The sequence below is a fragment of the Peromyscus eremicus genome, chromosome 9 (assembly GCF_949786415.1).
Source record: "Peromyscus eremicus chromosome 9, PerEre_H2_v1, whole genome shotgun sequence".
NCBI lineage: Eukaryota > Metazoa > Chordata > Mammalia > Rodentia > Cricetidae > Peromyscus > Peromyscus eremicus.
The window spans coordinates 75,539,636-75,564,574 of NC_081425.1; the positions used below are offsets into that span (position 1 = coordinate 75,539,636).

At 40.9% G+C, this 24,939-nt stretch overlaps 1 protein-coding gene across 4 annotated transcripts in view; it reads left to right on the plus strand.

Annotated features, from left to right (window-relative positions):
- Positions 1-24,939, plus strand: part of Ddhd1 (DDHD domain containing 1) — a 73,759-nt gene that overhangs the window by 22,408 nt on the left and 26,412 nt on the right. For 2 of the 4 annotated variants that reach the window (XM_059273761.1, XM_059273762.1), the window contains exons 2-5: positions 12,936-13,109; positions 19,890-19,991; positions 21,182-21,310; positions 23,293-23,440. In XM_059273761.1, the coding sequence (XP_059129744.1) occupies positions 12,936-13,109; positions 19,890-19,991; positions 21,182-21,310; positions 23,293-23,440 (553 nt within the window). The remainder of the gene's footprint in view (positions 1-12,935; positions 13,110-19,889; positions 19,992-21,181; positions 21,311-23,292; positions 23,441-24,939) is intronic. The other 2 variants (XM_059273763.1, XM_059273764.1) reach the window with 1 other exon arrangement.

Consider the following 24,939-nt stretch of genomic DNA (forward strand, 5'->3'; position numbering starts at 1 on the left):
TCCATGACTGTTACTTCAATCTCTGTGAGCCCCTATTAGCCCTGCTTATTAGTTAATTCTGTGGGCCGAATCCTCATGATGTTCTTGACCCCTCTGGCTCCTACAATCCTTCCTATCCATCTTCCATGGGCTTCTCCAAGTTCCATTCCGCCAAATGTTTGGCTGTGGGTTGCTTCATCTGCTCCCATAAAGAGGCTAGGTGAAGCCTCTCTGATGATGATTGGGCTAGGCACCAATCTATGAGTATAGTAAAATATCATTTCATTGACTCAACTCTCCAATAAAAAGATACAAACTATGGTGGTTTGAAAGAAAATGCCCCCCAAAGGGAGTGGCACTATTAGGAGGTGTGGCTTTATTGGAGTAGGTGTAGTGTTGTTGGAGAAAGTGGGTCACTGTGGAGGCGGACTTTGAAGTCTCATATATGCTCAAGCTACATCCAGTGTCTCAGACCACTTCCTGTGAGTTAAGATGTAGGACACTCCACCACTTCTCCAGCACCATGTCTGTCTGCACACCACCATGTTGTACCATGAAAACGGACTAAACCTCTGAAAATGGAAGCCACCCCAGTTAAATGTTTCTTCTTTATAAGAATTGCTGTGATCATCTCTTCACAGCAATAGAAACCCTAACTAAGAAATTGGTACCAGGGACTGCGGTATTATTGTGACAGACCTGACCATGCTTTTGTTTGAAGGACTATGGACCTTAGGAAAGTGAGTTAGAAAAGCAGTTGAATGCTTTAAGTGCTGCTTAGTGGGCCGTCCTAGTAGGAACATGGAAGACGTAGTGCTGAGTGGGATTTGAACTGTGGATGCCTGGATCAAGAGCTCCCAGATGAGAATATTAATATGCAGCCTAGAGATTGTTCCTGTGATTTTGGTGAAGAAAGTGGCTGCTTTTTGCCCTTGTCCAAAGAGTCTGCCTGCGGCTAAAGTGGAGAGGTTTGGATTAATTCCATTGACAGGGGAAATCTCAAAACAGCCTAGTATAGACTTGGTCATGTGGTTATTAGTGGTAACTCTAAACATGATTTAAGAAAAGGAGCAAGCCAGCTCTCCTCCATGGCCTCTGCATTAGCTCATGCCTCCAGGTTCTAGCCCTGCTTAAGTTCCTGTTCTGACTTCCTCCAATGATAGACTATGATCTGGAAGTGTAAGCCAAATAATCACTTTTCTCCCAACTTGCTTTTTGGTCATCATGTTTCAGCACAGCAATAGAAACCCTAACTAAGACACAGATTAACAGAATGGATGTGAAAACAAATTCATCCTTCTGCTGCATACAAGAAACACACCACACACCTCAATGTCAGAGATAGACATCGTCTTGGAGTGAAAAGTTGGAAAAAGATTTTCCAATCAAATGGACCCAAGAAGCAAGCTGATGTAGCCATTCTAGTATCTAACAAAACATACTCAAACCAAAACTAATCAAAAGAGAGGGGACCCATTAACGTAAAAATCCACCCAAGGTGACATTTCAATTCTTAACATCTGTGCCTCAAATGTGAGGGCACTCGCGAAGAAAAAAGTTTAAAACACACACTGATCCCCTACATTGATAGTGGCAGACTTCAGTAGTACCCTACTCTCGCCAATAGAGGTCATCCAGACAACGAAACAGAAGTACTGGAGCTAATGGATCTTATGAATCAAATGGACCTAACAGATACCTACAGAACATTTCACCCAAACACAAAAGAATACACCTTTTCTATCACATTCTATCATATTCTACTAGGTTTCTATCAGATTTCCACACCCACACATGAGAGTCACTCATGCATTTACATAAATAGAATATTTATAGCAGAAAACGGACCTTGAAATGGTTTTCCAATCAAGAAGAACCCACACCCTTTTATTTGTTACATGGTCAGGACTTCTCTCTAAACCAGTGGATTTCTAGCTGTGGATTGTCAGTGACCCCTTTTGGGGTCGAATGATCCTTTCACAGGGGTCACCTAAGACCATCAGAAATATTAGATATTTATATTACAATTCATAACAGTAACAAAATTACAGTTATATAGCAGCAACAAAAATAATTTTATGGTTGGGGGTCACCACAACACGAGGAAGTATATTAAAGGGTCGCAGCATTAGGAAGGTTGAGAACCACTTCCTATGATTTGGGCAAATGTTGCATTTCAGATAATGACTTAGTTGTTTTCTGATGGGCAGGTCGCAATTATAAGTCTTAGTCTTAAAGTTTAAAGTGACTTCCCATGGGTATTGTTGCAAACAGAGAAGCAGTATTAATCTAGTTAGATACATGCTTTAACCTCCACTAACCTTCTGTTCCTTGGTCTCCTGTTATAAGTCCATCGTGTGGCAGATGTGTCCAGGATTGCCATGGTAACTACAAAGTAGGGGGACATTTTCAAACAGCACCCACAGGATGTGTGTCTGTCCACCTCAGATGCTGCAGCACCTAGTTTGGAAAGCCACACTAGTAGTGGTTTAAGCACATGGGTGTGTGGCTTTGTGAAGTCAGTGATATGGCGGTTACCTTGTGATCAGGATCTTTTACAGGAAACCACAAACAAGTGCCGTGAAACATGTCCCATAGTGAGTGTGTGCAAATCAGGTCTCAGACTCAGCAGCAAGCACCTCTGCCCACTGCATCATCTAGCCATCCTATGTATTTATCCAGTTCTTTGTTGATAGGCCGTGGATGTTTTGTTTGCTTTTTATTTGTTAATCACCATGCAGAGTACCCGATTTCCCTGTAGCATTCTCGTCTGTACTTAGTCTGGGTTGGTCATTCCCTACTTCACTCAGTCCTCTCCATCTCCTCAGTCCCCTCAGCCCCCTGGATGAGCTTACACTCCTGGTATTTTGCGTTCCACTTTCATACTTCATGTGTTTTACTGTCTTCCCACCACCTCCCTCTAAACCTTTACCCCTGTGTTCATGGGCCCCTTTCTAGATTCCTGCTCTCCAACCATGCTCACTCCACATAATTTAGTTAGGATCCCCGTGTGAAAGAACATGTCGTATTTGCCTTTCTTAGCCTGGTTTACCTTACTTGATATATTTTCCAGTTCCATCCATTTTCCTGTCAATTTCATAATTTTGTTTTCCTTTAGAGCTGGATAAAATTGTGTCATGTGTATGTACCACATTTTCATTATCCATTTATCTGCTGATGGACAGCTAGGCTGATTAAATTTCCTTGCTATTATGACTAGAGCACCAATAAACATGACCATGCAATTATCTCTGTGATAGGACATAAAGTCCTTTTGAAATATGCCAAGAGTGGTATAGCCGGATCATATGGCAGGCACTTTATCTTTATTTAGTTTTTGAAAACCTCTGTAATGGCTGAACCAGTTTACACTCCCACCATGGTAAGAGTTCCTTTCCCTCTGTCCTCTCCAGTGTGAGTTTGTTTTCTTGGTAGTATAGGTGTTTTGTTATGCATTCCTTTCTATTATAACAGTACCAGAGTAAATATCTTGGCTGTGTCTCTGGACAGTGTAGCACATTCCTGTAAATACATGCTAGAAGTACAGTTCTATGAAGATTACTAACATTTTAGTCTGAGAAATATCTGAGCCAGATATGGTAGTACACACCTATATGTAAATCCCAGCACTTGGGAGGGGAGGAAGGGGAATCAGGAGTTCAAGGCCACCTATCTTCAGCTAGATAACAAGTTTGAGGGCATCCTGGCAGACTACTGTCTTTAGAAGAAAAAAAAAAGAGTTCTTAGTGTCTGTACTGTTGACATGTTGAGCCCAATACTTCTTTGTTGGTGGGAGTGGGAAGGAAGGAGCTGGGTTGTATACAATTTTTAGAAGCATCTTTGGCTCCACCCACTAAATTCCAGTTAGCAGAACAATCGCGGAAGCAAGTCTTTAACAAATAGACTTTCGAGGACACAACCGTCCCAAGCTTCAGCAGTCCTGGAGATATAGTCCTCACTGGGTAACCCACAGCATGTAATTAGAGAGTAATTATCCAATGTGTCTACATTATTTAGAATCATCTTAGTGGTAGAAATAAGTAGGCCAAGAATGTGGCTATGGCTGTCTAATGTTTGATAATCCCTGACAAGTACTTTACCCATTAAATAACCCTGTTTATGGCTGGTTAGTGGCTCATCTTGTGAAAATGCCTGACACTAAGTTCAGTCCCTGATCTCCACATGGTGGGAGGGGAGAAGAGGCTCTGACCTTCACCTGTGGGGAGGGAGGGAGGGATGGTAATAAAGCCTCATGGTTTGAACCAAAGAAACAACAAAGAAGTACAAACTATATTGTGATATCATCTGTAATTTTTTTAATCTTGTAATTGCATTAATGTACAGAAAATTTAGCAGTGTACATTTAACCCAGTTTGGTGGCAAGTTCTTTGGCCTTTGCCTTTTCCAGCTTGGCAATGCAAGCCACAGATTTAGGACCCAAGATGTTGCCTCCCCATTGGTGGCAGATCTCATTGTAGCTGTCATTGTAATTGGACTAACAGCGTCCACCAGCTTAGCCAGAGCACCCTTGTCTTCCAGGTTAACCCCTGTGAAGACAACAGTGATGCACGTCTTCCTGTGGACCAGCCGCCCCAGCTTGGCCTTTCCCTTGATGATGCATGTCTTAGTTTAGGTCTACTATTGCTATAAAGAGACACTGTGACCACAGCAACTTTTTTTTTTTTTTTTTTTCTTTTTCCGGGGCTGAGGACCGAACCCAGGGCCTTGCGCTTGCTAGGCAAGCGCTCTACCTCCGAGCTAAATCCCCAACTCCTACACAGCAACTCTTATAAAGAAAAACATTTAATGGAGGTGACTTGCTTACAGTTCAGAGGTCCAATCCGTTATCATCATGGTGGGACATGGCAGCGTGTAGGCAGACGTGGTGCTGGAGAATTCTACATCTTGATCCAAAGGCAAGCGGAAGTGAACTAAGACACTGGCAGTATCCTGAGCATAGGAAACCTCAAAGTTCACCCCCACCGTGACACACTTCAACAAGCCATACCTCCTAATAGTGCCACTCCCTATGAGATTATGGGGGCCAGTGACAGTCAACCTACCACAGTGCAGTAGGGAACCCCCATCTTTCGACACAAGGCCAGCCTTCTTGTTTTCCACTGAGGTAGTGACTGTATTAACCCTGCTTGAAGGACAGGTGGTCTCTTAGTTGGGACGTCCCTTTGCCAGCAGCTTTCTTAGCACAGGCCAGCAGCCTTTGCTGCTTCTCCTGCTTTGTCCCTGACCTGCACTTGTGGGCAATCTTAAGCAGCTGGGTAGCTGTTTCCGGTCCAGGGCCGGAGGAAACTGGTTAATGGCAGGAGGTACTTTGAGCTGCTTATAGAGGATGGTCCTTTGCCGCTGCAGCCGCTGTATGGGGGCCACTGAAGCGTGTGAAGTCTCCTTGGGCTGACGTCCTGCCCAATGCCGAAGTCCTTAGGCCTTTTCTCCAGTAGAGGATGCACCCACCACCTTTTTTTGTTCTCCTGTTTCTTCACAATGGCAGCTCGGGGCCACCTTCTTCCCCTTGGCCTTCTTTCCTTTGGGCATCTTGCTTGGCTGGAGGAAAGAGAAAGCCATCATTCATATATGTATGAATGGCTGAACTAATGGCTGAACTAATCTGTAGTCCTGTAGTTTGGGTGCCTTTCCCTTAGTGAGGAGTGAAGGCTTATACCTGAGTGTAGGAGGGAACCTTCTGGAACCCTCCCTTAGTCTGGGTATTAACACTTGTAAATTGCTGTGCATGTGGTGGTGTATTTTTCTGGATGTATGTTACTCTTCAGTGAGGCACTGGGCCTCTAAAACCCTCCCGTTCTTATCCTTAGAAAGTAGGCGGACAGGTGTGTGTTTGTTTTCTGAATCAGAGAATGAGTGTCAGAAACTGGTGTGATCATGGCACTGCGGCACACCCAGCCAATCAGGCAGGCACACTCAGACCTGGGAGAAACCCAGGCAGCCACCGGGGCGTGCTGCCGCTCCCCCGCGACGTTTAACACGTGCGGTGAAGTAGTGCTTCCTGGGAGTTCCTCTTGCACACAACTGAGATGCAGGCGACATAGCGCTTGTGTCCAAGATCCCAGAGAAACCAGGACGGCTAAAGCAGCTGGCTATACACAAAATAAGCCAGGTGTGTGGGCACAGCCCCGTAATCCCAGCACTTAAACCAGGTGGAGGCGGGACTGTCAGAAGCTCAGGGCATTCTCAGCTTCTCAGCTATATAATGAGTTTGAGACCAGCCTAGTGTCCTGGAAGTTCCTGTCTCAAAAAGCCCCCACCCAAAAAAATCATTTAAAAATAAATAAAAATCATCAGAACAAAAGCAAAGTATATATGAATGTCATAAAGAAACTGTTTACTTTATGTGAATAGTTTTTAATCTTTTTTTTTTTTTCATCTCTATTTTTTTTTTTTTTTTCCGAGACAGGGTTTCTCTGTGTAGCCCTGGCTGTCCTGGAATGCACTCTGTAAATCAGGCTGGTCTCAACTCACAGATGCCTGGCTTCTAAATATTAATTTAAAAGAATATAGTCAAGATAAACACTGACAGGTGTGTATAGCATTAATCCAGTAGAGTCCTAGAGAAGGGAAGGGCTCATGAAGAGGTAAAGCTAGACGTTAACTAGATGAAACAGGTAAGAACATCATATGTGCATATGTAACATCCAAGACAAACATACATAGATTATACTCAGATACAACTCCCCACACACACACCACAGGTGGAAGTGCCCTGATGATACAGAAAGTATAGCGACCCTCGATGCTCTCGTCTGCATCCCAACACCTACCCTGGTGCCTGCTTTATGTAGATACTCAGAAGTTGCATGCGTACATACATGAAGTATACATGAAGTATATGAAGAGGAGGTCAAAGGGAGGGTGATTAGGAATTTACCTGAGAAACAGTACAGAGCCATAAGAGGATCTGAGTACTGAAATAAACATTTTTGGCGACTATAAAAGGTAGATTGGCTTTCTGAGGAGAAAGGAGTAGCTGGAGGAGTCCGTGTGTGCACACATATGTGTACTTACGCAAGTGCATGCTGACAGCTGAGCGTTAGGAGCGACGGTGACTGTTAACAGACTTGACACTAGTGACCCCAGGTTTCGGTGAGGACTTCTGGAGCTAAACAAGCCAGAGCCAAGGCATCCTGGTGAGTCAGGTGGGTTTTTGTTGTTAGGGTCATTGGTGGTGGCTGAGTGGGTGTACCCATGTGCACACATCCAGAGTCTGGAGAGGCTCTGTCGCTCGCCATCTTCTTCCTTTGCGATGGATAGCTGACCAGCAAGCTCCCAGAGTATGCCTGTCTCCTCCCCCGGTAGTGGAGTTTCCTGCACCTGCCACCACACCTGGCTTTTATATGGGTCTTACCATAGCAAACGGCTTATTCATGGAGCCTTCTCCTCAGCCCAGTTTGAGCGTGACTTTTGAGATACAGTAAACATAGTGTTGAGCTGTAGTTGTAGAAAGCATTCAGGAAGCAGCATCTTGGGTGACCCACCCCAAGCTGGTGGTTGGTGTTCCATTCACTGCTGAGCAACACAGGTGGAAGGGCAGATTTGTATGCTGTTGTGTGCTGTTTGTTTTCCCCGGAAGTCGGTGTGGTGGGTGGTTATTTCATGACTTGGTACAACTCAAGAACCTGTGTTTGGGGGACAGAGGGCTAAGCAGGTGTCTTTCCTCCTGGAAAGCTCCACTGTATGGTTGGAAAAGCTCAGGTGAACATAGTAGACAGACTTCTGCGGGGATCATGGTTCTCACATTACCGGCTCTGTGCCTTGGGACAGGCGATGGGTTTTCTGTAAGACTCTGCAGCTGTACTTTGGAAGCAGGAGAAACAATTAAGATTACAGTTGAGATAAACTGCTTGATCTGGAAGGTGGTGACAGCTCTCCAAACCTAAATTGCCAGGAAAAGCCACACACACACAGCTCACACCTTCAGCAAGACAGACAGTGAATCTTTAATTATTTTTATATAAAGAAAGCAAATTACAGCAGTTACTATCACTGTTTCAACCTGGGAGCGCAGAGTGGGCACATGAGGCCTAAGACTAAAAAAGGAGTGGGGAAGAGTTTAACAAAAAGCACAGACAGACCTACCCACAGATCCCTGTGTGGATGGGGGAAACTTCAAAAGGCCCCACCTCTAAATGGAGAGCCGCAGGCAATTACTGGCAGCTGAGAGGGTTGAATTCGTCTTCGGCCAGACCCCTGATAGATTATCTAGTTTCAAGCAGTCAGCCCTAAACATCTGTACATATGAGTAATGCTAAATGAACTCAGCAAATTGTGAGTGCATGGGTGAGTGAGTGTGAGCATCCGTGTGTGTGTGTGTGTGTGTGTGTGTGTGTGTGTGTGTGTGTGTGTAACAATGACAAACAGGTCATGAATTTGAGAGGGGTTGAACAGGGAGAGGATATGGTTAAAATGAAAATACAGTACTCATGGATGAAAATGCCAGGCAATAATATAAGTAAAAATAAGTTTGACTACTTAAAGCATCAAAGAAAATTATCCATACAGAGAAATGTCCCAACACCAACTGCTGAATACCAGTACAGGCCTGGGATTAGTAAAGAAGGAAGAGGAGGAGGAGGAGGAAGCTGAGGGTGAGGGTGGGGTGGACCAGTGCGAAAGGAGAAGGGCAAAGAAAGAGCCACTTGGGGCAGACATTCCAAAACTGAGATCAAACAGAAACAGGAAGTGCAGCAGGATTGTACTGAACTTGGGAAGAAGTCTGTGCTGGTTGGTATTTGTCAACTTGACCGACCCTACACATATCAGGGAGGAGCGGACTTTAACTGGGAAATGCCATCGTCTGTTTAGCCTGTAGACAAATCTCTAAGGCATTCTCTTTATTAATGATTGATGTGGTTAGGCCCAGCCCACTGTGGGCAGTGCCACCACTGAGTAGGTGCCCTGGGTTGTTTAAGAAAGCAAGCTGAGCAAGCCATGGAGAGCAAGGCAGTATGTGTTACTCCATGGTTCTGTTTCGGTTCCTGCCCAGAGTTCCTTCACGGTGAACTGTAAGCTGTAAGAAGAGATAAACCCTTTCTTCCCCAAGTTGCTTCTGATCATGTTTATCACGACATAGAAACCCAAGACAAAGTTGAAGGAAAGGCAATACATTAACTACAAGATGTCCACCGGAGAATAAATTCAAAATCTAAAAGGGCCATTGATGAACAGGCAAATAACCGGGAGCAGGGAAGTGGCTGCAGGAGCAAGGATGGGGGACTTAGAAAGTAACCAGTGCAACGCAGGATGGAACACTGACATGCGCACCGGGGTCTCCCAAGACCATAGAGCAGCCACCACGGAAGACCCAGAACAGCTCTGAGTCACCTTGATGACATTAGACTTCAAAGGTCAGTTGTTTCTTTCTGGACCTGTAAGGGGAAAAAGGTCACATTACTAATAAGGTTAGAACCGTGTCCAAGGAAGGCTGCGATCCAGGAGCACTTTTAGGACTTGAGCTGGCTAACCTGCCCTTCTAGTATCAGGTGAACAGATTGGACATAGAGGGATTTAGAAGATACATACCACAAACAATTATTTTTTAATGTAGATCCAAGAAAAAAAAAAAAACAGTGTTGGAAACATAAATATAATTGTATGTCCAAACAAAGAGAAAATAGTAGTAACCTATTGCGTGTATAGTAAGTAGGAGTCATAAATACCATTTAAAAGAGACTGACCAAATAGTAAAAAATTTAAGCAAAAAAAGATTTACAATAACACACACACACACACACACACACACACACACACACAAATAACTTCTCGAATGAGAAACACACTTTCCTAGTCTTCCTAATACAGAGGGCAGAAATGCTACACAGAGGAAGTTTGAAAAAGAAAGGATAATTATAAAAGAACAAAGAGTTGAGTTCAGATATATTAATCATATCAGTAAACATTGTCTTATTCAAAAGAACCCTTCACATGGCTTTTTTTGCAAAACCCAGTTCTTTACTATATGTAAGGCACATGTAGAGCACAGTGATGCAAAAGGGCTGTGCAGCTACCGCGCCTAATGGAGAGAAGAGACCCAGCTTCAGCCTCAATAGCAAAAGTAAAATCCAAGCCTCCCACCCTCCCCAGTAAACATAATGGTATGCATACACACAGCGTGAAAGCCATAGCTTGGGAAGCTCTGTTTTCAGTGTGTCTCCTAACACAACAAGTATGGCAGTGCACAGTTTCTGTAGAGCATTAGAAGAAGACATACAGGAGCCGGGGTGCTGGGATTCTAACACTCCAAGTTCAAGACCTGCCTGGGCCAGCCAGGGCTACACAGGAAGACTTTATTTCAAAATACACAAGACGAAGAACAAACTTTTAAACACATCATAGTACAAGTCTGGTAGAAACACATAGATAATCTGACATATTTCTTGCCCAAGCCCAGAATCAGCTGTTTTGTTTCGTTTCTTGAACTTGGGAGAACTGATACTTTGAGGTCAGCCCAGCTCAGTGTTAGGGTTACTCACATGCACTTGAGTGATTTGTGTCTTTTTTTTTTTTTTTTTTTTTTTTTTTAAGAGAAAAGGCATCAGTAGTTCATGTTGATATTCCTAATTGAAATTTAGAATTACAGAAGTTTTTTGGTTTTTTGTTTTGTTTTGTTTTGTTGTTGTTGTTTTTATGTCTGTATCCCTTTTGTGCCAAAGCACTAAGTTCCAATTTTCAGGTCCAAAGGAAACTCCAATTCCCCAAACTCCAAACAGCAGTCCAGATATCTAGAAATGAAGTCAGCCTGGACTATGGAAAGCTTTCTGGTGGTTAAATAAAGCCAGCATTCCTCAGGAACTTGTGAAGCCAGTTCTCACCTGCCAGAAGGAGCCATTTCCCTTACCTCTGGCAGCAGGGACATTTGGCTCTCCAGTTAACATATACCTGTGGCCCTATCAGCATATCAAGATCCAATTAGCATAGCTGTGATGCCTATCAGTGTACCTAGGTCAGTGGCAGCCTCCGGGCTCCCTCAGTCTCTACTCACTAGTGTGTGTTATACATTTCAAAGCTCCCAAACCAGTCTCCTGCCGCCCCTTCATCCTCCTTATAACCCAGCTATTCTCACGGGTCTCAGCCCTTGCTATGCTCTCACTCTGCTTTCTCCAGCCTCTATCCCCTGCTGTTCTCCCCGTCCTGCAGATAGCCCTGACTGTCCACTTCTTTCTCTCTCTTGTTCTGGGCTGTTTTTTCTCATGGATAGTTTCCCTCTTTTATGCACTGTAAGACCTAACCATACCATAGTGTTCATGCCATCAGTTTATACACTAATGATATTGACAAAACTAATACATTCACCAGAGCCTACAGGTTCAAATTAGCTGCGTTGTTATGACTAAAAATGGGACTGTTGGAAAGTTTAAGGTGTATTTTTGTTTTGCTTGTAGATTATTTCCGTGTGTGTGTGTGTGTGTGTGTGTGTGTGTGTGTGTGTATGTATGTGTGTGTGTGTGTTTCATTTTGCTTCTGCTTTTAGGGTAATGTTAGTTTAATTCTGGTTGATTTCTTTTGTTGTTGTTGTTTTTGAGGGGGCAGTTATTATTTGCTTTGTTTTTGTTTTTTGTTTTTTGTTTTTTTTGGTAGTACTGAGAGTTGAACATGGTGTGTTTTCTGCAAGTACTTTGCTACTATAGTACTTGTAGCCCTGTGTTTGCTTTTTTTGTAAGCATTTTTAGGATTCAAGATGACTACTAGTGAGGTTTATTTAAAATAAACAAAGGTCTTAGGCTTCTGGTAACAGTATTTATTTAAAAAAATGTTATTCAATAAATTTTTTTTCTAAATGGATGAGAAATTTACTATAATTGCCTTATTTTTCCTTGTGTTCTACCTGGAAATACATGTATTCCAACATGGCCTAAAAAGCTCAGCCTTGCATGTACAGTTTCTAAACACTGCATCTGGGATATCACCTTAATATAAGGCTGTCTTGGTTGGCGTTTGTATTGCTGTGAAGAGACACATGACCACTGCAACTCTTTTTTTTGGGGGGGGGGTTCGAGACAGGGTTTTCCTGTGTAGTTTTGGTGCCTGTCCTGGATTTCGCTCTGTAGACCAGGCTGGCCTCGAACTCACAGAGATCTGCCTGGCTCTGCCTCCCAAGTGCTAAGATTAAAGGTGTGTGCCACCACCGCCTGGCATCACTGCAGCTCTTGTAAACATTTAATTGGGGGTGCCTTACAGTTTCAGAGGTTCAGTCCATTATCATCATGGTGGGGAGCATGGCGGTGTGCAGACAAATATGGTGCTGGCTACCTCTTGATATGCAAGCAACAGGAAGTCAACTGAGACACTGGGGGGTATCCTCAGCATAGGAAACCTCAGAGCCCACTCCCACAGTGACACACTTCCTCCAACAAGGCCATACCCACTTCAGTAAAGCCACACTCACATCTCCCAATAGTGCTACTCCCTAGGAGATTATGGGGGCCAATAGCATTATGACTACCACAAAGGCTTTTGAACTATCAACAAAGTCTTACAGTAAAGCCTTTAACCTCCAATTTTGTTATTTAGGGCCTCAAATATATAGATAGTTGCTCATCTATCTTCTGAATGGTAAAGCAACTTAGGTGTAGTGTATAGTATAATTTAGTCTCGATGTCTGTAAAATACTCTAGCCAGGGGTGGTGCTAGCCAGGGGTGGTGTCTCACACTTGCCAACCTGGCACTCAGGAGGCAGAGGTCAGAGAGAAGCTGCAAGCATGAAGCCAGCCTGGTCTACCCCGTGAGTTCAAGGCTAGCCAAGGCTCCAGCGTGAGACCGTGGCTGAAATGAAGAGGAAAATTACACCCTGACTTGAAATCTGGATTTATTTCTACCTTAAATGACTATATTGGGTCATTACAGTCTGTTTGGAGAATCTCAATAGTAGAATGTAAAACTGTAGCTAAGTCTGCTTTTGAGATGCTGACCTTGTGATGTCTCTTTTTCAGAAGCTGATAAAATACCAGTGATGCGTGGACAGTGGTTTATCGATGGGACTTGGCAGCCTCTAGAAGAGGAAGAAAGTAATTTAATCGAGCAAGAACATCTCAGTTGTTTCAGAGGTCAGCAGATGCAAGAAAACTTTGATATTGAAGTGTCAAAACCCATAGATGGAAAAGATGGTAAGATGACCACTTAATACATTTAATACGTTCTGTAAAAGTAAGCAATCAATGATTCGTAGAGTAGTTGGTAAGTTTGGTAACAGTAACTCAGGAGGGGTTAGAATTTATTAAATTAGACGTTATTTGAAGTGCTAGGGGTCAGGCCTTATGCATACTAGGCAAGTGTTCTACCCCTAAACTATGTCCCCTAGCTCTAAAATTTGGTTTTTTAAATACTCTACTATTCTAGCATTTAAAGTTACTATGAATTTCTGGATTATTTTACTTAGTACGTAGGTTTTATTGCATGGTATTAACAAATATATAATATTGGTACAAATTGTTTATATTATACTCCAAGTTAGTCATTTAGGGTAATTTGAGTTATCACTGAAAATAGAACTTATTTTAAAAAATCCTTGCTGTTATATTAAAAGAGCACTTTTATTAGTATTTCAATATTGATTCTTTTCATGAGTTTTAAAAGTCAGCATTACTTTTGTGTGTCTTTTAACTCTCTTTGGAAGATAAATACCAGTTTTTAATTTAAAGCATTATTCTTCTTAGAGTTCCTTACTCAGCAAGTAAATATGTTTCAGCAGTTAGAATGTTATATAATAGCCAAGGTTGCCATGTTTTCAGTATGTGTCTGAATCTTGAATAAACCTCAAAGTATGTGGTAAAGTTAAAAATCCTTCTATTATTCCATTTAATGCAGGCAGTGGGATCAACTATTCTGGTGAGTACAATGTCCAGGTAGCTTAGACTATATAGATACTTAGAGTGTCTCTTCCTCTCTGCTTGCCTTTGTTTGGGAGGCTTTGGCAAGCCCTGCTGAACCCAGATGAAGTACCACTTGGGTCATCCTTTTCCTTTCCTCATAAAACCTCTCTAAAGGCAAGAAGCCCAGTATTGATCAGGTAATTCACAGAATGTAGTTCTTCACTGTCTTCAGACCTTGATCCAGTTTCTTCTCTTGTGGTCCATTGCTTTCCTCTCTGCTTCTGTTCTTAACTGTCTATCATGTCACTGAACACACATAAGCACATACATTGGTCACAAGAAAAGAAGCTGTAACACTCAACTACCTTAGCTCCTGTGTCTACTCAGTTAAGTCTGGTTAACTGATAAATTTTCAGTGAAATCTATCGTTATGTGATGCTTTACAATCGGCAGATGCCATACTCTGAGTTTTAAATGCATTACCTCATTTTATTAATTTGTAGACTCAAGTATATCCTTATTTTGCTGTAGATTTAGGCTAAAGGTTTTACCCGTCAGTGTAGACAAAGTGGTTCTCTGTAAGAGCTGTGGCTGCCAATGCCTGCAGCTAAGATTTTAATAACTAGAGAAATAGTATTGCTCTCTTGTGCAGCAGGAATTGAAAATGTATCTGCGATTTGAAGTTAAGGAATGAAATCTCTTACCACTATGACCAGAATCACCACAAACCTATTCAGTGAATGACAGAAACTTCAGCCTAAAACATTGTTATTAGAGAAAGTGCAGTTTGGGAACTGTTTTCTTCCTTAAGTTTTCTGTCTTAAAAATAGCAATTCATATAACAAACATAGTTTTTGTCACCCCAGTTCCTTACTGTTAGTGCTTGAAAGCCCTGGGGCTTGGAGGAAGGGCGGGGAATATGCAAACTAGGAGGAAGTTGTCCCCTTCCTCATCCTATTCTTCCCCTTTTGTGGAGTTATCATCTGTCATCCCTGCATCTCACTGGTTTAGAATCATATGCACAATAAAATTAATTTTCATGTCAACTCTATATTCTGCTCCCTTTCTAAATATTAAATGTAACAAATACTTCAGTCTTCTGCAAAGTACCCAAACTTAGTATTCGTAAGAACACAGTTTATGCTGGACAATGGTGGCGCATACCTTTACTCCCAGTACTTGGGAGACAGAGGCAGTTAGATCTCTGTGAGTTCAAGTCCAGCCTGGTCTACAGTGTGAGTTCCAGGACTGCTGGGTCTACACAGAGAAACCCTGTTTGTGGGGTTAAAAAAAAAAACACAGTTTATTTGTAAGAGTAGGTTTTTCTCTGTGTGTGTTGGAGGGGGATAAATCTCAAGTAGTGTAACAATATTGTTTGGTATCTTTAAGGATCCACATGAAATTCTAATTAGAAATAACATGTTCATCTGGGCATGGTGGTACACACCTTTAATAGCAAGTTCCAGGATAATCAGGGCTGTATCAAAAGGGAGAGAAAGAGAGTGGAAAGAAAAAAGAAATAATGTATTACATTGTCATAATTTAAAATGATTCCTTGACACTCATTAGAAGAAACTTTTATTTATATATGTGTTTTATTTATTTATTATTTAGTCTTTTAAGACAGGGTCCCTCTGTGTAGCCCTTGTAGACTATACTGGCCTTGAACTCACAGAGATCCACCTGCCTCTGCATCGGGTAATGGGTTTAAAGGTATGTGCCACCACTGCCTCACAAATTTTTATTGTTGTTGTTGATGGTTTTTTTTTTTTTTTTTTTTTTTTTTTTTTTTTTTTTTTTGTGGAAACGGTGTCATGTAGTCCCAGTTGGCCTTGACTGGTATGTGGTTGAGTGTGACCTCTTAACCTCTAACCACCCAAGTGCTAAGATTACAAGCATATACCACCACTCCGGTTTGTGATGAGAATGTTAGTTGCATTGTGATATATAGATAAAGATTTATCATATTGTTAGTTCAATAATTTTCAGTCCTTTTGTCTATTATTTGGTATTATGATAAATATATACTCAGAGGTTAAGGTGTGACACTTAACTTTGAAGATCATGGGAAATTTGGTAGTGTGTTTTACAGTGATATTATAGAAACAACATTTACCCTCCAAAAAGCCACCATTTAGGGGAAAATAACTCAAACTTAAAACATTTAACAAAAAAATATATACTCCTGATTATTTCATCTTTCTTTCTAAACTTCTGAAATTTTCTATTTCACTCTTTTTGGTGTGAAAAATACCCTTTTCAACTAAATATTTTCATGTGGTGATAAAGCTTTGGCTCTTCCTTTGGAAAGATTGTCAGTGCCTCCCGGTTCTGCTAGGCAGTTTTTTAGGAGAAATACAAAGGCATCCACCCACGGAGTTTTCAGGGTATCTTAGAGAAGAAAGAGCCAGCAGGACAGTGAGCAGATTGAGTGCAAAGTGGCACAGTGGACAGTGGACCCAGACAGTTTGGAAGAAAGTGCCATGGAGTTATTAACAGGCTGTCTGAAGAGTCTCGTCCAATAAATACAAATGTTTAAAAACACTAGAGCAGGAACTCTTCCAGTATTTTATGGAATCCCAAAGAAACGAAGTTCTTGCCTTCGGGAGCATTAAAATAAGATATAACTTCCCACTTTTTTGACCATGTCCGTTTAGTGTAAGTGTTGCTACAGATGGTTTGGATATGTTTAAGTTTTTACCTCCTTTAGATTTTCATACTAATCTGAAGATAAACATTGAACTAAATTGATGGAAGTCTGGTATAACTATCCAAATAAAGATAACCTGCTTTGTGACTTAGATCCTTGAAACTTAATTCTCTGAGAACTAAAATGAAAATACTCTCCTACCTCATCTAATAGCCAGGGGGGATAAATTATCTGTATGTGTGTGGCTGAGTGTATTTATGTGTACCACCTGTGTGCCCAACGGGGTCAGAAAAGGCTGCCATGTGGGTGCTGGGAACCGAACTCAGGTCCTCTGCGAGAGCAGTAAGCACTCTCAACCACTGGGCCTTCTCTCCAACCCCAAGGCTAGGAAATTTTTATCTAACACAGTAACTAATCTGAGCCCATCCATTTACTTAAGATGACTAATATAAATAAAATTGTGCCTTCAAATTAGTAATTCTTGCCAGGTAATGGTGGCACCCACCTTTAATCCCAGCATTCAGGAGGCAGGAACAGGTGGATCTCTGAGTTTGAGGACAGCCTGGTCTGCAGAGCAAATTCCCGGGTTATCAGGGAAACTACTGAGACAGGCTACCCTGTCTCGAAAAACAAAACAAAATTTGTAAACACATTTAGTGCTCAATTGTTGTTTCGTTCCCTTACAGTTTATCCAAGCATATACAGTAGTTTTTAAAAGCTGACCTAAATGTATTAATATTGTGCATCACTCTGGCCACAAACTGCACAACCTCGATTCTGTGGTAAAAGAAACATGAGACAAACGAGCTGAGGGCTCGTCTACCACATCACAAATAGATGTTCCTGCAGTGTTCAGACTTCCTCACCTGCTGTTCTCGATGGGGTCCTAAAACAGAAAACCCAAGAGTTTGGGGATAGCCTGGTCTACATAGTCTGTGCCAGGCCAGCCAGGGCTACAGAGTGAGACCCTATCTCAAAAGAGAGAGAGAGAGATGAAGTGGAGGTGTTCTGGCCCCTGAACCAGCTTTCTCTGTCTTTGTGACTGAAGATTCCTGTCTTCTAGTTTGGGGTTGTGACTTTATGATTTAATTTTTTTTTTATCAGTTGTTCAAATTAATTTACCTGAGGTCCAAGAAAGAGTGCTAGAGTTTGGTTGTATTTAGCAAGTTTGAGATGCACAAGGCCACCTGCTTTCCCTGAGAGAAAGAATTTTCCAGATCAATGCTAGGCATCATGGGACATATCTGGACTCTGACTGCTTGGAAGGAAACAGCAAGGGATCCTTTGAGGCAGCCTGGGCAAGCCGCTGTCTAAAAGAAGAGTACTGGTTTTCCAGACAACTGGCTTTCATAAAGAAAAAGTAGTTGTGTATCTCCCTTGTAGAAATTGTTATTCTATTCTTTTTTTTTTTTTTTTATAAACTTACTGTATTCAGAGTTACATGGTGAAGAAAGTTTCTTGGAGAGATTAATTAGTAAGGAAATGATTCTAAATAATTTAACATTTCAGTCTTTTTTCATTACCGAACAAGACTTTAATATGTAAATGTCTTATTTAATGCTCTCAACTTACACCCTCCCACCTTCAGTTGTACTGGGAATATATGAATACTTCTGTAATAGTACATAGGAGCTACTAAACTTTATATGTATTTTAACAAAAGGAAATAGAACTGCCTAGAACCTAAGCCTCCTTTACCTGTGAGTGATCTCCAGTTTGTAAAGGGTTTCTTCTGTGAAAAGTAATACCTGTAATTCTGTGTTTGGGCTTCAAAGAATTAAGCTCTGTAGCAAATGATTTTCAAATGAAAATAAGATGTAAAGGTAAAGAACCATAACCATTTAATTTTATAAAAATGTTTTAAATAAGTACAATTTTCTGTTGGGAGCAAAAAGCTTTGTAGTGATGTTTGTTTATCTTTGTAGAGTTAAGCTGTTGTTTTTAAAAGGCAAGAATTCATCATTGTGTCTGCCCAGCTTTCTGAAAGTGCTTACAAAATTTTATAATGTCAGGTGGCCTATATGTGTCCTGAGAGCTCTTTTGGGTAAATGTGGGATTTGGTTCAGATTCGTTCTACCACTGGACCTACAAAATCTAGTCTTTGTTTCTTTATGTAGTAAATTACAAGTTTGTATTGGTCTGACCCCTTAGCTGTACTAGCAGCTTTTCCTAGTTTATTTAGTTTAACGCCTTTGCTGGCCTAAGTATACCTCTGTTCCTGACTGACCAGAAGGCACACGAAAGAACATGGGCAGGAAGAAGTTCTTTCCTGTGTCAGAGGCGTTCTATAGTTCTGCTGTCATCCAGCTTTTAGCCCTAGTTTATAGTCCTAAAGCCATCTAATTGAATGTAGGTGTAGTAATTTAATGTGTAGGTGTAGTTGTTAATGCTTTGTAAGAATTTCCCAAAAACCCTTATTGCATAAATATTTGCATATACTTCGATTGTATATACAACAGAAATTAAAGATTTTTTTTTTTCATTTGAGCAGCATTTAACCTTTGAATGTCAAATTCATGTAGAAGGGAGTGAGGGTGAAAATTGAATGTATTTAAACATACATTTTAGCTAAATCATAAAAATTTGATAATTACCTGACGTAGTAAACTGATTTTTAAAATTTAGTTTCAAGTATACTAAATAATTACTTAAATATAAGGAATGTTATCAGCGATCTATAACTAGCAGATTCGACAAGGAACATGTTGGCTTTAAGGTTATCTACTGATTCATCAAATCTCCAGTCTGCCTGGCTTTTCTGTGCTGTCTGCTTAATGCCTGCAAGATAGCATAGTGTATGTTTTTCTGAGATTATTTCTGTTATGTTATCATTAATCTTTCCAAAAGGGATAGTTGAAAGTTGAGCCTCCAATATGATTTTCTTAGAAAATTTTTCACTTTTAAGTCTTTTAACAACTTTCACATTTGAGATAGGAAGCCTTGCTTTTAAAGAATCTTAAAGCCATCATACCTTAGTATGGAGAGCATTCAGTGGACTGTATACTGTGGTATCTCAGGGGAGCTGAATTAGCTATTTAAAATATGGTTGTATTCTCAAATTGTGTATCACCTCTTGGCTATGTCATCACAAATAAAGACAGAGTTTATAAATCTCTTAGCATTCAAAAATGCCATGCACTTCTTGTAGCTATGCAAAGGAATTAAATAATGATCATGTAATTGTCTGTCACTGATAAATTTAGATATTATTTGCCTTTGTTCCTTTCAATACAAGTAGAGCATATATTTGACAGACATTAAACTAATTTTTGTTTTACCAGTTTTTAGCTAGAAATTATATTTTAAAAAGCATTTAGAGTAATGTTTGTCAAATGTAGTTTTTAAAAGTTAAGACTAAAAGGGAAAGGCTAAATAGAAAATCTCACTTAAATGTGCTTTGAAGCTCAGTGTTTTTGCTTTCTTAGTTGTCTACCACCTCCCTCCCTTCACCCTCCCTTCTCTGTTCAAATGGAGAGGATATAAGGAGAGTACAGATGCCACAGGTCTTAAGCGAAAGCGTTCCCAAGGTACAGTAACCGTAGTTTCTCTGTGTAGCTCACACCAGCTGTAGTTCAGTTGTGCTTAAAGCTTAGAAGTACTAGTTTTTTCTTAAAATGTCTCTGTTGCGCTGTTTGGCTTAGTTTTACATTATTATGCGTATATATAAAAACTGTATTCCATTAAGGTGTTTGAATATTAGGATGTTCCACTTTAAGACAATATATAAATGATTTGCAGAGGAACAAACTTTGGCTAGATTTATACTTTTCTCTAAATATTTGATCATATAGTTTCAGTCTTTTAAACATACAGAGCTCAGAACTATATTAACAATAATTTGTTTTGTAAATGGTTATTAGGCCCTTGCAAAAGTTATTAAACCCTTTTAATTTATGAAAAGCTTTTAAATTAAAAGTCTGAGCCTGCGGTTGCATTGTGTGGAACTAAAGCTGTTAGTGTGTGTTGTGTTAATTGAATCTTAGTCCTGTGAGAGATACATTCACACAACACACACACGCACATATGTACAAGTCATTAACATATCCTGAGAGGTAAGTAAAATATAATTGGTTTTCATCAAACTAAGTTACTTGTTAATTTAAGAACTAGATTTTCTTGTAGTGTGCCATGTCTTCTCAGGCAGAACACACTACTTCAGCATGTCTTACAGTCTTGACCAGGACTATACCGTCTTACATAGAATGTATTCTTAATTCTTAAAACAACTCATCTTTAGGTAAAACAGGTGTACCCTGCCAATCACAGTTTTTAGCAAATCAGTTTCTTTTTTGTTTCGCATTGAGTGAAATTTTTACATATCCTAATATTTTTAATAAAATCAACAGGGGGGTAGAACTTAAGTTTCTATGTCAGAGCTATTGAAAACTTTTAAATAGGTATGTACCCCTCAGAAACAGGAGCCATACCCCTGGGGATGCAACTCCTTCGTAATCAAAAGCCATTTCACCCACATCCAAGAGGTCAATATCATTCAGTCATGCCGGTCACTCTGCTGTTCCTCCCAGCATTGCTGATCTTTTAAAAAGGTCTATGTATTGCTTATGTGACAGATGGTTTTAATGAAATTTTCTCTACTGAACTAAAGCACATGGTATCTGAGTTAGGTAATAGTGATTCAGAAACCTGAGTGTTAGGATTTTCTACACAAAGAAAATCTGTCTTGGAGAACTTGAAATTCCTCTCTTTTGTACAACAGCTGTTCATAGTTTCAAACTGAGTCGGAATCATGTGGATTGGCACAGCATGGATGAGGTGTATCTCTACAGTGATGCCACGACGTCCAAGATCGCAAGGACTGTAACCCAGAAACTGGGGTTTTCTAAAGGTATTGTTACACGTCACTGCACATTCTCAAAAGTATGCCATTCATATTCTGTTTTTAATGTATTTTTAAGTAGAAGTTAAATTCAGTGACAAGAACCCTGTTGAGCAAAACTTACTAACTCATAACTATGTGAAAGCAGTCTACCTCGAGACAGTGAAACCTGAACATGGCACTTGGTACATGGCATAAAGGAAGGGGAGGCTGGAAGTGTCTTCAGGGACAGTGGGTTTGGGGACTGGAATTGTTGGGACAGAAGCCACATTGTCACAGATTCATTTTCGGTGGAGGAGGGAATAGTGGTTGTGGGAAAGACAACACAACTCTTCGTAGAACTTTGCTAAAGGAATTGCTTCTTGGCCTTTTACAGATTAAAGTAGTTTTATTTATTCATCTATCTATCTATCTATTTATTTATTTTATTTATTCTAGGGATTTTGGGGGCGGGGATTGGGGGAGAGTTTTGAGACAGGGTTTCTCTGTGTAATAGCCTTGGCTGTCCTGGAACTCACTCTGTAGATTGAGGCTGGCCACAGCCTGCCTCTGCCTCCCGAGTGCTGAGATTAAAGATGTGCACCACCACTGCCCTGTGAAGTAGTCTGACTAAAGAAAAAGGAAGGGTTGGGTAGATGGCTCCATAGAGAAAAAGCGCTTGTCACTCAAGTGTGATGCCCTGAGTTCAAAGCCTCAGAAGCCACATAAAAGCTAGATGCATAGTGTGCATCCGCAGTCCTCGCACTGCTACAGCAAGGCAGAGCTGAGACGGATTCCGGGAAGCTCAGCGCCAGCTACCCTAGCATCATGCAGCAGAGAGCAAGAGGCTGCTTTGTGGAAAGTAAGCACCGAACACCTGAGGCTGTCCTCTGACCTCGCACATGCTTCCCATATATCCTCCCTCCCTCTCTCTCTCTCTCTCTCTCTCTCTCTCTCACACACACACACACACACACACACACACACACACACACACAGATAATTTTTTTAAAACGAGTGTTTAGGGAAGAGAGTATCCTCAATAAGTTTGAAAATTCATTTTTAAATCTAATAAAATGTTATTATGTCATTTTAATTTATTTGTTATAAATGTAGCTGAATATTTTTTTTTTTTTTTTTTTTTTTTTTTTTTTTTTGGGTTTCTCGAGACAGGGTTTCTCTGTGTAGCTTTGCGCCTCTCCTGGAACTCACTTGGTAGCCCAGGCTGGCCTCGAACTCACAGAGATTCGCCTGGCTCTGCCTCCCGAGTGCTGGGATTAAAGGCGTGCGCCACCACCGCCCGGCCGTAGCTGAATGTTTTATATGTTTATAGTTGTATTCATTTTGTGAAGTACCTTTTTACATCTTCAGCTCAAAACATTAATTGAATGTGTGTGCTTTTTGACTAGCAAGCTCTCTTTGACTTTTTTTTTTTGAGACAGGGTCTCACTGTATATCCCTGGCTATTCTGGAACTCACTGTGTAGTCCAGGCTGGCCTTATACTCACAGAGATCAACCTGCCTCTACCTCCCAAGTGCTAGGATTAAAGGCATGTGCCACCATACCTGGTGTATTTTTTAATATAGGTTTTTTTTTATTATTCTATATTCTGTTTATCCTTTTATTTTCCTAATGGTTTCTGGCTTTTCTGTTGTATTCACTTCATTTTATGTCTGTCAATCAATAGATATTATCTTACAAACTTCATTTTCTCTTTTTTTTTTTTTTGTTTTTTTGTTTTTTCGAGACAGGGTTTCTCTGTGTAGCTTTGCGCCTTTCCTGGAACTCACTTGGTAGCCCAGGCTGGCCTCAAACTCACAGAGATCCGCCTGGCTCTGCCTCCCGAGTGCTGGGATTAAAGGCGTGCGCCACCACCGCCCGGCCATTTTCTCTTTTTATACCCAGTGAAATATTTTCTTAGATTCTTATCATTACTACTTTTTCTTTCTTTAAACATATTTTACAATACAACTTCCCAAGTACTAAACTTAGGGCCCTAATTTCCCTACAGCCTCCAGCAGTGGGACCAGACTTCACAGAGGCTATGTAGAAGAAGCCACGCTGGAAGACAAGCCCTCGCAGACTTCACATATCGTGTTTGTTGTGCATGGCATTGGACAGAAGATGGACCAAGGAAGAATTATAAAAAACACAGCCATGTGAGTTCTCTGCAGACAGAGTCCCAGCTTCTGCCTAAGGCAAAGCAGATCCACAGAGGTTCAACTCCATGTTTTCCTGGTGCCAACTCTTCTAATACCATTGATGTTTCTGGAGAAACCAAGAGTGACTGTATGTTGATGACATGTGACTTTTACCTCCATTGTGATTTTAAAAAGAATAGCCTTAATTAACATATTAATTTAGGGTTGAGAGCAGGAAAAGAGCTGGTTTTAAGTTTGTTGGTTGCTCTCTGAGCTTCAGAAATTGAGAATCTCCAAAGTTGTCCAACGCTGAGAAGATTAAGAATTGTTTAAACTGACAGTTTTCAATATAATCTGCCCACTAATTGCTCCCAGAGGAAACAACTCCAGATTGTACACAGAAGTCTGGATACTTAACACACAGGCAGTTTGTTCCTCTCCTTAATTGACAGGCACTCAGCTTTACTCTAAACCGTCTTTAGGAGCTTATTGGGATGTGTGTGGGGCCTTGTGTGTTTCAGAAGTTAAGTGCTGTGTTAGAGGGGTGTTGGTTAAAGTTTCCGCCTTAGACCTGGCTCTTTGCCAGTGGTCCCGACAAAGCAGAACTGATGAGGCACAGGCTCCTAACATAGTGAGAACAAACAGTTACTGTGGAAAGCACACTGACCGCTCCGGAGGCTGCCAGTCAAATTCGTCATCCGTGAAGTAAGTGTTGTTTGACTCTAGGAAGTAGATCCTCGGTAGCCTGCATGTGCAGGTGTGGAGCTTGCTACACTCTAAGATCATCATGCCCACAGAGGCTTAAAGTAAAATCGCGTGCAGCTCAAGTTGTGGTGCTGCTGGAGACTGGAGGCTCCCTTAGTTTTCTCAATCCCTTCTTTTCTCTTGTAGGCATCTCGTAGCTCTAATTCTGGCTTTGGTTTATGATGATCCATATATGACTTGACATGATAATTATGTCCTGATGCATCCTTTGCTTAGATATCAAGGACCATGAGAATTGGTTTGCTGGCATATCCTCCGTGAGATCATTAGTAAAACAGAAGTTTAATTTCTTCAGGTACAAGTAAGGCAAAACCTAACACAAAAAGGCTGAAAAAAAGCCTGTGGAGTCTTTCCAAACTCACTGACCTCTGCTCAGCCCCCCATTTCATACCACCTTACAGGAGCTGTGCAATAGAAGACCGTGTTATTGTTATTCACAATAACATCACATGGATGCAATTAGTAAACAGACTATAGGAAACTCCATAAGGGGGTGGGGGGCTGTAAATTAACAACAGCTGTGACCTATCTACCATCTGCAGTGAATGAACAATATTTGGAACATAAACAAACATAAAATGTTTTAATGTTACTGTGAAATAGTTCTTATAGTCAGTTGGGGAAATGAGGCTGCTGAACTACATATTTGCTAAAATTAAAAATTACTTGATTGTAATACGTTAATACTGAATACATGTTATTTTAGAAAATTACGATATTTGGAGATAAGATGGCTAGGGATGAAGCTCAGT